At 40.1% G+C, this 16,659-nt stretch overlaps 1 protein-coding gene across 2 annotated transcripts in view; it reads left to right on the top strand.

Annotated features, from left to right (window-relative positions):
* Positions 1-16,659, top strand: part of EPB41L5 (erythrocyte membrane protein band 4.1 like 5) — a 183,466-nt gene that overhangs the window by 132,851 nt on the left and 33,956 nt on the right. For both annotated transcript variants that reach the window (XM_055398926.2, XM_055398925.2), the window contains exons 17-18: positions 103-254; positions 5,893-5,990. In XM_055398926.2, coding sequence (XP_055254901.1) covers positions 103-254; positions 5,893-5,990 — 250 coding nt within the window. The remainder of the gene's footprint in view (positions 1-102; positions 255-5,892; positions 5,991-16,659) is intronic.

Below are 16,659 nucleotides of genomic sequence, written 5' to 3'. Positions count from 1 at the left end.
TTTTTCTTAAATGAATTTTTTTCCAACAGATTTTTATTAGTGTTTTAAATTATTTTCATGATAAATGTCTTGGTCTAAGTATGTTTTCTGTTACCTTTACAGCTTGCCTCTGAAGATTGATTTGCTAGATAGTCCAGACTTACTGGAAACAACCATTGATGAGGTAGCTGGGGCACCTGACACCATGGACACCTCCCAAGCCCCAGGTGAAGTGAGCACAGCCACCAGGCAGGCTGGGTCAGAGGGACCTAAAGGTGAGCGCAGGAGTAAGTAAATGTACTGTATGATATCAGTGACATTAATCTAGTCTACGTCTTTTGAAATTAACTGTCAGTTACTTCGAGTATTTTATGCAGCAGTAGTTGAATTTGAAATTTTAATGTAGGATAGTTATGCCTTCTTGCCTTTTTGGCTTAGGTGTCCATTGAAATGTTTAAGATCACATAATTGATACCATTAAACATTTGTGTCATTTATAAGTCATTAAACATTTTTAAATTTTCAGATTTGCTTTTTGTTTCTTGAGTGAAAATTAAGAGAAAAATGTTTCCTTAGAGATTATCTAGGAAACAGGATTGAACAAATGTTTGGACATTCCATTAGTGCATAGGAAATATTTTGTTATTAATGAGAGCTGTTGTTGCCCAGACCCACAAAAATAAATAATCAAGAAAGAATGCTGCTCTCCTTAACTTTTTAAAAGGTTAAAAGGAAATAATAAATTGCACATATTTCTATTTGTGAGTTTGGTTTGATATTAAAACATAACTGTCTTTAAACAAGAGCTTTCTGTTGAATTTCAGTGTAAGTGTGATCATTTAAAAGCAGCTTATGTTTACATGGTTCTTGGAAATTTTGATTTCTTTTTCTAAAATTAAGCACCATCTTTTAAACAAGTTATAGGAAATTGCCAATGAGTATGCTGTTCTCTCTGAAGAGTGTAGAATACAGCAATAGGATTTAGTAATTTAGAAAGACGTGATAAAAAATTTCACAGTGCTTCTGGTTCATAGAACATGCTGAATTACTGCTAGTAGTGGGCTTCCCTGGTGGCTCAGAGGTTAAAGCGTCTGCCTGCAATGCGGGAGACCTGGGTTCTATCCCTGGGTCAGGAAGATCCCCTGGAGAAGGAAATGGCAACCCACTCCAGTATTCATGCCTGGAGAATCCCATGGATGGAGGAGCCTGGTGGGCTACAGTCCACGGGGTCACAAAGAGTTGGACACATCTGAGCAACTTTACTTTCACTTGGTTTTAAAAATCTGTTCTTTTGTTCCTGATATAACCACTGCAAATGCACTGTTAAACAAATGTTCTGGCATATTATATGTTATGTTTTTATTGACATCTACCATATTTAAATTGTTATTCTAAGTCTGAAGTCTGGGAAACATAAATTAACTTTGATTTATTCATAATTTCAGAATGATGTTCTAATTTGATTTTTTAAAGGTAATAGTTATCGGGTTAAGAAAACATCTCTGTTACTCAGAGCACCTTGTTTTATTATACTTTGCAAATATTGTGCTTTTTTGCAAAGTGACAGTTTGTGGCAGCTCTACATTGTCAGATATTGGGTAGCATTTTTTAGCAATAAAGTATTTTTTAACTGAAGTATTCACATTATTTTTTTAAACATAATGCTACTGCATGTTTAATAAGTAGACTACAATATAGTACAAACGTAACTTCCATGCACTGGGAAACCAGGCAATTCACATGATTCACCGCACTGTGGTGATCCAGAGCTGAACCCACAGTATCTCCAAGGAATGCCAATATTTCTCATGTACTTTTTTTGCAGCAGTTGTTTTTGGTTATTTTCCAGTTTTCACAGCCTTGCTCTGAACTCTGTCTCTTGTTAGAAATAGTCACTCTTTGTCACTCTAAAGATGTGATATGTAACAGATAGAGGCCATCAGTGTTTAGATTCAGCCAGAAGCAAGACTAGCTTAGTTCAGTTCAGTCGCTCAGTCGTGTCCGACTCTCCGCAACCCCATGAATCACAGCACGCCAGGCCTCCCTGTCAATCACCAACTCCCAGAGTACACTCAAACTCATGTCCACAGAGTCGGTGATGCCATCCAGCCATCTCATTCTCCGTCGTCCCCTTCTCCTCCCGCCCCCAACCTTTCCCAGCATCAGAGTCTTTTCCAGTGAGTCAACTCGTCGCATGAGGTGGCCAAAGTATTGCAGTTTCAGCTTTAGCATCAGTCCCTCCAATGAACATCCAGGATTGATCTCCTTTAGAATGGACTGGTTGGATCTCCTTGCAGTATAAGGGACTCTCAAGAGTCTTCTCCAACACCACAGTTCAAAAGCATCGATTCTTCGGCGATCAGCTTTCTTCACAGTCCAACTCTCACATCCATACATGACCACGGGAAAAACCATAGACTTGACTAGACGGACCTTGGTTGGCAAAGTAATGTCTCTGCTTTTTAATATACTATCAAGGTTGGTCATAACTTTCCTTCCAAGGAGCAAGCGTCTTTTAATTTCGTGGCTGCAATCAGCATCTGCAGTGATTTTGGAGCCCAAAAAAATAAAGTCTGACACTGTTTCCACTGTTTTTCCATCTATTTCCCATGAAGTGATGGGACCAGATGCCATGATCTTTGTTTTCTGAATGTTGAGCTTCAAGCCAACCTTTTCACTCTCCTCTTTCACTTTCATCAAGAGGCTTTTGAGTTCCTCTTCACTTTCTGCCATAAGGGTAGTGTCATCTGCATATCTGAGGTTATTGATATTTCTCCCAGCAATCTTGATTCCAGCTTGTGCTTCTTCCAGCCCAGCGTTCCTCATGATGTACCCTGCATATAAGTTAAACAAGCAAGGTGACAATATACAACCTTGACGTACACCTTTTCCTATTTGGAACCAATCTGTTGTTCCATGTCCAGTTCTAACTGTTGCTTCCTGACCTGCTACAGGTTTCTCAAGAGGCAGGTCAGGTGGTCTGGGATTCCCATCTCTTTCAGAATGTTCCACAGTTTATTGTGATCGACACAGTCAAAGGCTTTGGCATAGTCAATGAAGCAGAAATAGATGTTTTTCTGAAACTCTCTTGCTTTCTCCATGATCCAGTGGATGTTGGCAATTTGATCTCTGGTGCCTCTGCCTTTTCTAAAACCTGCTTAATGTGAAGTATTTTCAGGATTAAAATAAAAAGTTTCTTTTATAGAATGGCAACATTGATTCTGTTTTCATTTTATGTCTGTCCATTGTATGTATTAAAAGATGCTTAAATTAAAGTTTTAATTTAATTAATTAATTTGGAAGAAAAGCTGTGACAAACTGAGACAGCATATTAAAAAACTGAGACATTACTTTACCGACAAAGGTCTGTCTAGTCAAAGCTGTGAATTTTCCAGTAGTCATGTATAGATGTGAGTTGGGCCATAAAGAAGACTGAACACCAGAAAATTGATGCTTTTGAGCTGTGGTGTTGGAAAAGACTCTTGAGAGTCCCTAGGACTGCAGGGAGATCAAATCAGTCAATCCTAAAGGAAATCAATCCTGACTATTCATTGGAAGGACTGATGCTGAAATTGAAGCTCCAACACTGGCCACCTGATGCAAAGAGTCAACTCCTTAGAAAAGACTCTGATGCTGGGAAATATTGAAGGCAGGAGGAGAAGGGGACAGTAGAGAATGAGATGGTTCAGTGGCAACACTGAGTCAATGAACATGAGCTTGAGCAAGCTCCGGAAGGTGGTGGACAGGGAAGTCTGGTGTGCTGCAGTCCATGGGGTCGCAAAGAGTTGGACATGACTAAGCAGCTGAACAACAACAGCAGTTGTCTGGATTTGAACAGTGTTTAAAATTCTTTCAGCACTGCAGTATTGTTGTATGAACAAACAATGTTTATTTAGTACACACTTTCTAGGAGATTATTTTGGTTTTGAGGAATTTGGTAGAACAAACTAAGGATGCTTAGAAATGACAAGACCAAATGAGATGTAATAACTTCATATATTCAGAAGCCTTTTGTATCAGGGAATTTATGTCGTCTTCTAGTGAATCTTGGATCAGCAGTTTGAAAATATAGCAAAGCCAAATTGAAATAAGTTTAGGGAAGAATCTTTTAAACTGTTCTTGCCATATATCAGAAATAGATATCTTACAGTGAGTGGGACCCCCATTACAGAAACTATTCAAGCAGAGCTTAAATGAAGTTATGACGGAAGAAATTCTTGAACCATGTAGGGGTTTCATTAGTAAGACTTATCCAGTTGAGACGCAAAACATTTGCTCAGTGTCAGTCAATGAAACTAGAACATTTTGATATTAAGAATTAAGGTCTTATACCAAGATACAAATCTTGGTGTCCAATTTATTTTATATTTTCTTTTGGTTATGATGTCAAAACCCTGATTGACTTAGGTAAATAGTTAATAAATAGTAACTTAAAAACATTTATCCTACAGTCTCAGGATATTTCTCAGCAAAACAGAAATAGCATAATAATCTTTATTTTAGTCAGTTCTTCCTCACCACCACAAGCCAGCAGTATTCATTTAGCAGCATAAGCTAAAGTGTTGTGGTCCTCCCAGCATCATCATGTTAAAATTTAGTGTCAAATCATTTGAAGCATAAGAAAAGCAAGAGATGGCAATTAAGTAAGAAAATGAATATGGAAGATTTTGAGATTAATGTTGAATTAGTGATTCTCAGTTTTGATTGAACATTAAAATCACCTGCTGCTACTGCTAAGTCGCTTCAGTCGTGTCCGACTCCATGTGACCCCATAGACGGTAGCCCTAGAGGGTTTTAAAAACTACAAGTGCCACTCAAAGCTGCTACACTGGGACAACCCTGAGGGATGGGATGGGGAGGGAAGTGGAAAGGGGCTTCAGGGACACATGTACACCATTGGCTGATTCATGTCAATGTATGGCAGAAAACTCTACAGTATTGTAAAATAATTAGCCTTTAATTAAAATAAGTAATTAAAAATATAAATAAATAAAAACTACTAATGCCAGAAAACTACCTTCAGAAATCTGATATTGTTATTCTAGGGTCAGCTCTGGGAATCAGTATATCTTAAAAGTTCCCAATCTGATTCTAATATGTAGCCAAGGGACAGATTTACAGAGTTAATTGATGAACACTTTAGAAGATCTCTCTGACTGAGAGGAAATGATTTCATAGTTTTCCCTCCTTTCTTCTCCTTGATTGCTTAGAAATTATTAGGCATTCAGTAGCTTTTTCGGTTATGTAGACAGTGTATAAATTCAAATTCCTACCAAATTGACTCCTGCACAATAAGAACAACTAACAGTTGTTAGTTGAAATAGAATTCATTGTATTTAATGTATCATCTTTTCAGTGGTTGGAGGATTTTACTTGTATTGTGCAGCCTGGTTGCAGGTCGTGAAGATAAGATGCTTGTCCTGCATCACACCTGAATGATGTCACCAGTATGTGATAGGTTGAGTAAGTGAGTTAATAAATGTGTTTTCTTCATCAGTTTAGTTTTAGGCCCCATATAGTCAGGAAACAAGGAGAAAAAACAGCTAGGTGCTAAGGTTTGCAGGAGGAGCTTGGGTTGTACTTAGGAAGGAAGGGTGGTGTCGCAGGTGCTCTGTGCCTTTTCTTTGAATCTCTTAGCTGGTGAGCTTTCTTAACCCCTCATGCCATGGAGAGTCTACATCCAGTGGCATTTTAGGAGCAGAGCAGATACAGGAAATGTTCCTGTTTAGGTTAACTCTTACTCAAATTAATGGTGAGTCTCCTGGTTATAGAAAGAATGTCTGGTCCAAGGTGATCTGGATTATTACCTTTTATTGAGGGGAGGCAGTGAAGAAAGCCTGAGTCTGTACACTTACAAGCGTGACAGCATGGCAGACTAAGTGCCTATTTTCCTTTTTTTTTTTTTTCTTCCAGCATACATAGATGCCTCAGAGAAGCTCAAACACCTTGAAATGGAAAACAGACCTGTGCCAGCTCCTCACCCCAACGTGGATGTTAATATTAACAACCAGGTATTCAGAGTTCTCCTTTGCCTGCCTGTCATACAGCCCCAGACTTCTCAGAAATCTTTTCCATCCAAAGATAATACTTCTTCTTTTCTTTCACTGGGAAATTTATCTGTGCTGAACTCTTAAAACTTGTTATATAATTGAAACAGGTGAAATTGGTGGATATTTAGGCTGAACTGAACTGAGGAGGAAACTTGGACAGCAACGTTAAGAATTATAGGGTCATCTCATGTTTTTTTCTTTAGATTCAGCCCATCCCTTCTCAATTATGCTCAGTGAGTCTTGATTTAGTTGAAAAACTTAATTGAATTTTAAATTGTAAAATGGTTTGTTTAGAAGGAAACTGCTCTGTAATAACCGAGGATGAGACGCTAAAGCAACATCCCTCATACCCTTCACCATCCTGTCTTCTTGGAGTCTTTAGGCATGTGGTCGGGTGACATACCAGTTAAACCTCAATTAACTATTTGACTGTAATTACATTTTTTTATTATTTCTACATTAAATAACTTATAGCAGTAACTAAAGTGGGACTAGGATAAAAATAATTGTCCCCAGTAATGGAAGAGTGAATTTTAGGTAATCATCTGGAGACAGCCTTTTATTTTTTTCCTATATCTAGGCAATAGATAATAAAGACCTGCTGAATGAATTTTGTTTTGGCTTGATTTTAAAGAGGAAAAGGAACATCTGAATTGCCCTTCTCTTTCATCCTTGGATAACTAGCTGGACTTCTTCAGAATGGAGCACAGAGTGACTTTCTTCTTCCCTTCATAGTCATTGTTGTACTGGCCTTTAGAATATGTCTTTTTTTTCTTCATCCTGTTAAATTTTTCATTGAAATGTCTTTTGGAAGCTGATTCAATTTCAGAAAGCTTTTCCGTTTTTGACCCCTCAGTAATTGTCAATATATGGTCTCTTTCCTTCACATTGTCAGTTTTTCTGCTGTCTTTGTAAAGTAGGGGAATGCCGGGTCAAAGTCAGAGGGTTAACTGAAAGCTTTCAGTGAAAGCTTAGGTGGTTGACAATTTGACAAAAATTTAGTGGAGGCCTGGAGTGATCCTAAAGAAGATTGAGGCCCAATAAATCCTAACAGGGAGTTGAAGGGTAATTGTTGCACAGGAAATTCATTGAGCGGCCGCTTGTTTTTTGCAACATTCACTGCATATTTACCAGAGGATCTATTAGATAAGTTATGAAACCTTGGAAAAATAAGTACGAGTGTGGGTTCAAGACAGGAAAGGAAATATGAGAGAGGGTTAAGTAAAGGATGGTGTGCCATGAAGAAGTGTTTGGGGCTCATATAGCTAGGAAGATAATAGCTAATATTTGGTGAGGGCTTACTCTATGCCAGGCAGAAATAATAGGAAAGAATTCAATGCTCTACTGACAAATAAGAGATGTCAGACTATCTACCCCAACTCTTCAACTAGTGCTGTGTACAAGTTTGTCAACTGGAAAAAAAAAAAAGCACAACCTAAAAGCTGAGAGTTACATGTTATTTGACAGACTTTCTTAGGACTTCAAGCTTGGGAGACAGTATCTCAAATAACCCTGAGAGACGGCTTCAAAGAGGGGAGGATGAGCCCGGATTCATAGGAACTTTTGCAACAAAGACCTGGTCATGATCATCAAAAGACTAGTGTTAATAAAAGAAAACCAGCTATCTCACATTAAAGAATTTAATACTTTTCTATGTATTGATGTTCAGTCTCTTAAGTCATGTCTAACTCTTTGCCACCCCATGAATTGCAACACACCAGTTTTCCCTGTTCTTCAGTGTCTCCTGTAATTTACTCAAACTCATGGCCACTGAGTTGGTGATGCCATCCAACCATCTCATCCTCTGTCGCCCCCTTCTCCTCCTGCCCTCAGGATCTTCTTTAGTGACTCAGCTCTTCACATCAAGTGGCCAAAGTATCGGAGCTTCATCTTCATCATCAGTCCTTCCAATAGTATTCAGGGTTGATTTCCTTTAGGATTAACTGGTTTAATCTCCTTGAAGTCCAAGGGACTGTCGAGAGTCTTCTCCATCACCCAATTTGAAAGCATCAATTCTTCAGCACTCAGCCTTCTTTAGGGTCCAACTCTTACATCCATATGTGACCACTGTAAAAACCATAGCTTTGACTGTACACACCTTTGTTGGCAAATTGATGTCTCTGCTTTTTAATATGCTGTTTAGGCTTGTCATAGCTTTTCTTCCAGGGAGCAAGTGTCTTTTAATTTTGTGGCTGCAGTTAACATCAATAGTGATTTTGGAGCCCAAGAAAATAAAATCTGTCACAGTTTTCACTTTTCCCCATCTATTTGGCATGAAGGGATAGGACTGGATGCCATGATCTTCGTTTTTTCAACATTGAGTTTTAAGCCAGGTTTTTCACTCTCCTCTTTCACCCTCATCAAGAGGCTCTTTAGTTTCTCTTTGCTTTCTGCCATTAGTGTGGTATCATCTGCATATCTGAGGTTTTTTATTTGATCCTGGCAATCTTGATTCCATCTTGTGAGTCATACAGCCCAGCATTTCTCATGATGTACTCTGCATATAAGTTAAATAAACAGGGTGACTATACACAGCCTTGACTTAATCCTTTCCCAATTTTGAACAATCCGTTGACCCTATAGACTGTAGCCTGCCAGGCTCCTCTGTCCATGGAATTCTCCAGGCAAGAATATTGGAGTGGGTTACCATTCCTTTCTCCAGGGGAATCTTCCTAACCCAGGGATCAAACCTGGGTCTCCTGCATTGCAGGGCAGGGAAGCCCTTGGTTTACTGTGTATAGGAAGATGTGAGAGTCTGGGCTTACTGCAGTCATTCCTGTGATACTCACTTCAGCTGTCTGGGGCCAGCACCCTGAGTTTCCTCAAACACCATCATGGTGGCTGCAGAGGCTGACTACTACATGGGCTTCACAATGAGCTGGTCGTTTGTCTCCATCCTGAGTTCCCTCAGGGCTCACTGTCCAGTGACTGAAATGTGTTGGCTTGATGGCTGCAGCATCCTTTGTTTACTGATACAGCAGCAATCTCAAGTTGATTCATGTGTTTTCTTGTATCTGATGGTGCTGGATCTTAGTTGCAGCACATGGGATCTTTTAGTTACAGTTTGTGGGATATTTTTCCCTGACCAGGGATTGAACCAGGGCCCTCTGTGTTGGGAGTAAGTAGTCTTAGCCCCCGGACCAGCATGGATGTTCCCTTGATTCATGTTTTATTTATGTGACGCACTTTGAATCCACTCTGATTTCTCTACTTCTGCCACTAACTGTTAATGTTTGCTTAAGAAATGCAAATTAATCTTAATATCAGCTTTACATTGGAAGGACTGATGCTAAAACTGAAACTGCAATACTTTGGCCACCTCATGCGACGAGTTGACTCACTGGAAAAGACTCTGATGCTGGGAAAGGTTGGGGGCGGGAGGAGAAGGGGATGACAGAGAATGAGATGGTTGAATGGCATCACCGACTCAATGGACATGAGTTTGAGTGAACTCCGGGAGTTGGTGATGGACAGGGAGGCCTGGCGTTCTGTGATTCATGGGGTCGCGGAGAGTCGGACACGACTGAGCGACTGAACTGAACTGAACTGAAGTATAGTAGTTTTAGGATGAAAAGCCTATTGTAAATAAAATATATTCTAAAGCAAAGTGTCAGATGTTGGATGTTTAGCTCTAAAAATTGGGTAACTGAGAAGCTCTTAGGCTAATGGAATTTTCAGATGGCAACAACTGGAAAGTACAGTGTGAAAGGCAAAATCAGGATCTATGAATACTTTGAAAGACTGGAATGATGGATTGGATTTAAGACTATGTATCATGATAAGTCTGACACAAATGTAGGGGTAGGATCAGGAGGTAGAATGTAATAGGCATGTGTAAAAAAAAGTTTGAGAATTTTGTAAACATTATGAAGTGTAACTGCTGAAACATCTTCGTTACATTAACTGAAAGGGCTTAAAAGAGGAGCTCCAACCATAGTATTAAAAAGGAAGAGAGAGAAACATGATTTCAGAAAACTAAAGCGATTTGAGAAGAGGAGTATAGTGAAGAATCTTGAAGCACAGTTGTAATGAGGCTCAGCAATCTCAGGAAAGAATGCTTCAATTATCTGAGGAGCTATGACATGACAGGCAGTAAAGTATTGATAACTGGTTTTTTAACAGTGTTGGAGAAGAGCTAAGGTCAGTGAGTGACAAAATTAGGCAGATTTCACCTCAGTGTAAGAAAACACATCCTAACACACCTGGGAATTGAACAGATAGCCAGTAAAGCAGCAGATTCCCTAATGTGGGAAGTTCCTCAGGCTAAGACTAAAGTCATCCTTTGGATATTTTGGAGGTTGGATGTACTTGGAGGTTGGAGCATTCTTTCCACCTTGGGACACCCTGAATCTCGGGTTCATTGTTGGGATTCTTCCCCTTTCCGGGTGCCTCCTGGTATGGGGAATGTGTTCACAGTGTCTGCCTGATCTGTGTCTTTGGAGTCCTTTAGGGCTCATGCTGTGTCAAGACTTGAAGACTTTTCAGTTACCTTCCTCCTCTTAATTACTTGAGACAATTCCAGAATTTTCTTTATCTCCAAATTTGAAGAATAATTTTTTTTCTTGGTCCTTGATCAGAAAAATTTTAAAATGCTTAAATTAACAAAATATAAGCTTCATTTGTTAGTGAGGATGGGGACATGATTAAGGCATGACCTTTAGCAGCTAGTCTTTTTAGTGTAAAGGTTTAAAAGAAAGGCGTGATGACTATGTTCTCTTGACCACAAGTTGGCAGCCTCTTTAATTAAAGGCCAGTAAATATTTAAGTCTTAGTAGCCGGACAGTCTCTGTCATTGTACTCAACTGTGCCACCATGGCACGACCATGGCCATAGCCATGTGGGCCTGGGCATGGCCATGTTCCAGTAGAGTTTACTTACTAAAACAGATGGTGGGCCAGGTGTGGCCTGTAGTTTGTCTTTCTCTTTTTGTTAGGAATGTAATCCTACAGCAGATTGCTGCCACGTGTGACTTGGAATAATCTTTGTCACTTCTAATCTTCTGATTTTTTTTGTACCCAAACCTTAAGAAGGTATAACCAAAAAGTATATCAAAAATAAAAATCTGCACTCTGAAGAAAACAAAGGAGAAAGATGCATTTATTACCTGGATTTTGACTCACGAACCTTAGAACTCAAGACTGTGAACATAGTAAGTTCTGAGTTGCTGTCAAATTTAAGTGGTTTTTATGGGATAAATACAGGAGTTATTTGTTGTTGTCAGCTGATTAGTTGCCTGGTGGTCTTCTTTCTTATTTGGATCAGAGTAGCTGAGTCAGGGGAACAAGGAAGCGTAGAGTTGCCATGAACAGGCTTGGATGGGGGCTTGGCTGGTGTCCTGTGCCAACCTTTGGAAAGAGTTGTGCATCCATCCCCATGAGGTTAGGTTAAGTGTCCTCTGTGTGCCTACATTGGCTGTCTTCATTTTGTCCCTGAAATAAGTGACTCCAAACGTTTCAGTTTGGTTCTATAAGTAGTTGACTTCCTTTCCCTCTACCCTCAATTTGGACACAAAAGTGTGGCAGTTGGTCTGACCTCCCTTTGGGAAATTGAGTCAGTCTTCAGATGTTAGCCATACAAAGGCCACACTTCTCCAGGGATCAGTGAGCTATTGCATATTATGGAAGGTAAGTAGAAATGATACTTTTACAAACACAAAAGCTAATACTCTCTATTTAACAGTAATTGCTGTAGGGGGAAAAAGTAATTTTTCTCTCTGCTCCTCTGAGTTGTTGGCTGAGACTTCTGTAACAAAAGACAGATTAACAAGAGAAAAACAGAAGTTTCCTGTTATGTGTACCTCATGTACAGATGGGAGATACCAGGGGAGAATGAGTAACTCTCAGTCTTAGAATTCCAGTTAAATACCATCTCCCGCTAAAGTCAAACAAAAGAAAAGTGTAGGGGAGGGTTCAAGGAAAAGCAGGGTAAACAGAAGTAAGGCTTCTTATGCAGCTTTGAGTCCTTGCTATTCAATGATAAGAGTTTGCGTTGTTTGCAGGGATAAATGTTGGTCTTTCCTAGTAGAAAGGAAGAAGGGACTCCTTTGTAAATTTCTGTCTTGCTTTTAGATAGATAGGAGAAGGACAAAGCTTTTCTTATATCTGCTGCTTCTCAGTTGCCTTCAGCTCAAAATAACATGCCACAAGGTGGCATATTTGGGGATGGCACATTCTGCTACCCTCACTGCCATGACTTTTTCAGCTGGAACAATAGTTGCTTACTAAGTCACTTTAGTTGTGTCTAACTCTTTGCGACCCTATGGACTGTAGCCCACCAGGCTTCTCTGTCCATGGCATTCTCCAGATGAGAATACTGGAGTGGGTTACCTTGCCCTCCTCCAGGGGATCTTATTGACCCAGGGATCGAATCTTGTGTCTCCTGCATTGGCAGGCAGGTTCTTTACTAGTGCCACCTGGGAAACCTGAAATAATAGTTACCAATATTATACTAATATTAGTGCAGGTGTTTTAAAAAGTAATTTTTAAGTCTGGAAATCAGGCTATTTAACTGCTGGTATCTTAGTTTATATAGTAGGCCAGCCCTGAAAATTCACATCCCCTTTGTGACTCAGGGACTCTCAGGGATTCATGTAAATATATTCAGAAGTTTAAGGGGAAGAGACAGTTTATAAAATGGTTAAAATCTTTGTGTATATTTAGTAAAAATTCAAGGTAAATTGTATTTATTCTTCTAAAGCAGTATTCTTGCAGATCACAGATCTACCCATGAATAATTATAAGAGGTGTCTTAAACCCTATGAAGTTGAACACATATTCTTTTTTATTTTTTATTTTATTTATTTTGGCTGCACTGGGTCTGAGTTGCAGTGAGTGAGGGGCTTCTTTCTGGTTTCAGATTTCGAGCTCTAAAGTGCTTGTGTTTGGTAGTTGTAGTGCATGGGCTTAGTCACTCTGTGGCATGTGGAATCTAGTTCCCTGACCAGGGAGTGAACCCACATCTTCTGTACTGGACAAGGTGGGTTCTTAATCACTGGACCACCAAGGAAGCTCCTATTCTTGCTTTAATTCTGTTACATGTTTTTCAGGAAATTGGGTCCAAATTTTATTAAATTCTCAAAAAGAGTAAACCATATCAACCTTAAAATAGCTCTTTGCATCTTCCCAAAGTTAGAGCTAAAAAGAACTTCACTTTACTTAAAAGTCTTATATATTTTTTTTAATTAAATGATTTCAGTTTTTCTGAGGCATTTAAACGAAGGAGCTCTCAGAAATAAGATCTCTCTATGTTTAAAAAAAAAAATACCGTTTTTCTTTTGAGTTTTACTACTTACACCAATTCTTTGCCTTACATGTTTGACTGTATAAATGGCCTACCTGTGTTTTCTAGCCAAGATTGTTTCAAGAGTGGTTTTGAGTCTGGATCTAATGGCATTCTGGTTCAGAACTTGAAACCAAGTCCCCCTAAAACTGACTTCCCCTGCTGAGTTTGTGATTATCTATCTAACTATTGAGTCCCTTCCTAATCTTAATCCTTTTCCCCATCAGAATTGAGGAGCATCAGAGAAAAGGGAGAATTGGACCCCAAACAGGACCCTGTGGGGCCATACCAGGTACAAAAAGCCTCTCCACATCCCTGTTTCCTGTTTGTAGGAAAAAGGCGGTAATCTCCTGGGCCTTCCCCAAGTTCCAAAGAGCAGAGTCTAGCAGTTAATGTTTAAGACAAGAGCGTCACAGGACTCCTGGTTCATGCTGAAGGGATGTGGATAACTGTTTGTGCCTGTCTTTGAGTTGTTCTGCAAAAACTAAGACCCCCCCCTCACCCTGGTGGAGGATGATGACTACATGATGACATCATGTAGACACACAGGCAGGTAGTCCCCATACTGGTTGGAGCCAGAAGGTTGAGGTTCTCAAGACATCACCCTATTATCTCATCACCAACCAATCCGAGGGCTTCCCCAATGGCTCAGACGGTAAAGAATCCGCGTGCAATGTGGGACACCTGAGTTCAATCCCTGGGTCTGGAAAATCCCCTGGAGGAGAGCATGGCAACCCACGCCAGTATTCTTGCCTGGAGAATCCCACAGACAGAGGAGACTGGTGGGCTACAGTCTGCAGGGTTGCAAACAGTTGGACATGACTGAGCAACTAAGCACAAGCAATCAGAAGAAGGTCCACAGGCCGATCACACCTCCTGGACCCTGTCCCCTCACACCATCTTTAAAGATCTTTGCCAGAAAGCCATAAGGGAGTTCTGGTCTCTTGTACGTGAGCTGCCTGTTCTCCTTTCTTGGTGCCCTGCAAATAAACCCCTAGTTTTCTGCAAACTCCTGCTGCCAGTTTGGCTTTCTGTGCTGCAGGCACATGAGCCCTGGCTCATTAACAAACTGAAGTAGACTTTGGATCCACTTTAACCTGACATTAGCTCCTAACTAAGCTGATTCTGGGAAAGGTTGGGGGCAGGAGGAGAAGGGGACGACAGAGAATGAGATGGCTGGATGGCATCACCGACTCTGTGGACATGGGTTTAAGTGTACTCCGGGAGTTGGTGATGGACAGGGAGGCCTGGCGTGCTGTGATTCATGGGGTCGCGGAGAGTCGGACACGACTGAGCGACTGAACTGAACTGAACTGAAGCTGATTCTGACAGTGAAGACTGCTCTGCAGGAGAGTTTGAGCATCTAGTCTTGTTAGAACAGGTCTAACGTGGGGTGTTTAGGAATCAGGATGTCTTTTTAATTATTTTGGTCTTCTGTTTGCACATTTTGGCCATCCAAGGCAGACATATCAACAGCATAGTAACTGGATATTGTTGGATTTGCATCCTATAATAAAACTATATGAAAATATTTTATAGCTATTACACTGAACTTGTATTTCAGTAGTCTTTTTCTTTTATATACATGGAAGGTAACTGTACAAAATACAGATTTTATTTATGTTTATTTCTGGGTTTTTGTTGGTCATGCCGTGTAGCTTGCAGGATCTTAGTTCCCCAGTCAGAGATTGAATCTGAGCCCTGGCTGAAAGTGCTGAGTGCTAACCACTGGACTGCCAGGGAATTCCCCCCAAAATGTAGAATTTAAAAAGCAAGAAATTATAAAACTTCCATTATCCCAGTCCTAAGAGATAACTGCAGTTAACATTTTAAAGATACGTACTTCCAGCCATTGATATGTGATAAATATTTTTTAAATTAAAAATGCAATAATATTGTTCTATAACTAATCAATTATAATCTCTTTATTTCAATAACACATTACAGATCACAGTTAAATGGCATGCATAGGTCAATGTTGTATTTACTCAGTTTCCTATTAGACATTTCATTAATTTTCACTGTCATAATCGGTGTTGTGATAAACAGTCTTATAAATAAATATCCTGCATTATCTTTTTCCTAGGAAGTAGAAGTGTTAGGTTCAGGAATTCCCTGGTGGTCCAGTGGTTAGTACTCAGTTCTTTCACTGCTGAGGGCTCATGTTCAATCCCTGATCTAGGAGCTAAGATCCTGCAAAAGCCACTCGGCATGGCAGAAGTGTTAAGTCAAATTTCAGAAATAGTTTTAAAGCCTTTGGTACTTTTGCAAAATTGCCTTCCAGAAAGATGGTAACAATCACAGGTACTTTTGTTATGTGTTCATTGAATTCTTGATTTTTAATATAGGCAGGAAGAGAAATATCTGCCTAGGTCTGTGGCAGGTTGCTCTGAGATGCTGTGACATGCAAATATAAATGTTAAGCAAATAATACAAAGTCTGCAGTGTAATTCTCTCTGAAAAGAAAATGTCAGTGCATTTGAATTAACCATTCTTGTTGTTCAGTAGCTCAGTCATATCCAACTCTGCAATTCCATGGACTGCAGGATGCCAGGCTGCCATCTCCCAGAGCTTGCTCAAGCTCATGTCCATTGAGTCGGTCATGCCATCCAGCCATCTCGTCTTTTGTCCTCTGTGGGCTTCCCTGGTGGCTCAGACAGTAAAGAATTTGCCTAGAATGTGGAAGACCTGGGTTTGATATCTGGGATGGGAAGATCCCTTGGAGGAGGAAGGGAGAAATCGTCTTGGACAGAGGATCCTGGCAGTCTACAGTCCATAGGGTCACAAAGAGTCAGTCACAACTGAGTGACTGAACTAGCTATGCTATACTGTTTTTCCTGCCTTCATCGGTCAGTTCAGTTGCTCAGTCATGTCCAGCAGTTTGCCACCTCATGGACTGCAGCATGCCAGTCTTCCCTGTCCACCACCAACTTCCAGAGCTTGCTCAAACTCCTGTCTATTGCGTAGGTGATGCCATCCTACCGTCTCATCCTCTGTCATCCCCTTCTCCTGCCTTCAGTCTTTCTCAGCATCAGGGTCTTTTCTAATGATTCAGTTCTTCTCATCAGGTGACCGAAATGTTGGAGCTTCAGCATCAGTCCTTCCAATGAATATTCAGGACTGATTTCCTTTAGGATTGACTGGTTGGATCTCCTTGCGGTCCAAGGGATTCTCAAGAGTCTTCTCCAACACCACAGTTCAAAAGCGTCAATTCTTTGGCGCTCTGCTTTCTTTGTGGTACAACTCTCACATCCATACATGACTACTGGAAAAACCATAGCTTTGAGTATACGGAACTTCGTCGGTAATGTTTCTGTTTTTTAATATGCTATCTATATTGGTTATAGCTTTT

The sequence above is a fragment of the Moschus berezovskii genome, chromosome 2 (genome assembly GCF_049115385.1).
Source record: "Moschus berezovskii isolate FMDL1 chromosome 2, NW_MosBer_1.0, whole genome shotgun sequence".
Classification (NCBI taxonomy): Eukaryota; Metazoa; Chordata; class Mammalia; order Artiodactyla; family Moschidae; genus Moschus; species Moschus berezovskii.
This window is presented reverse-complemented; position numbering and strand designations above follow the sequence as displayed.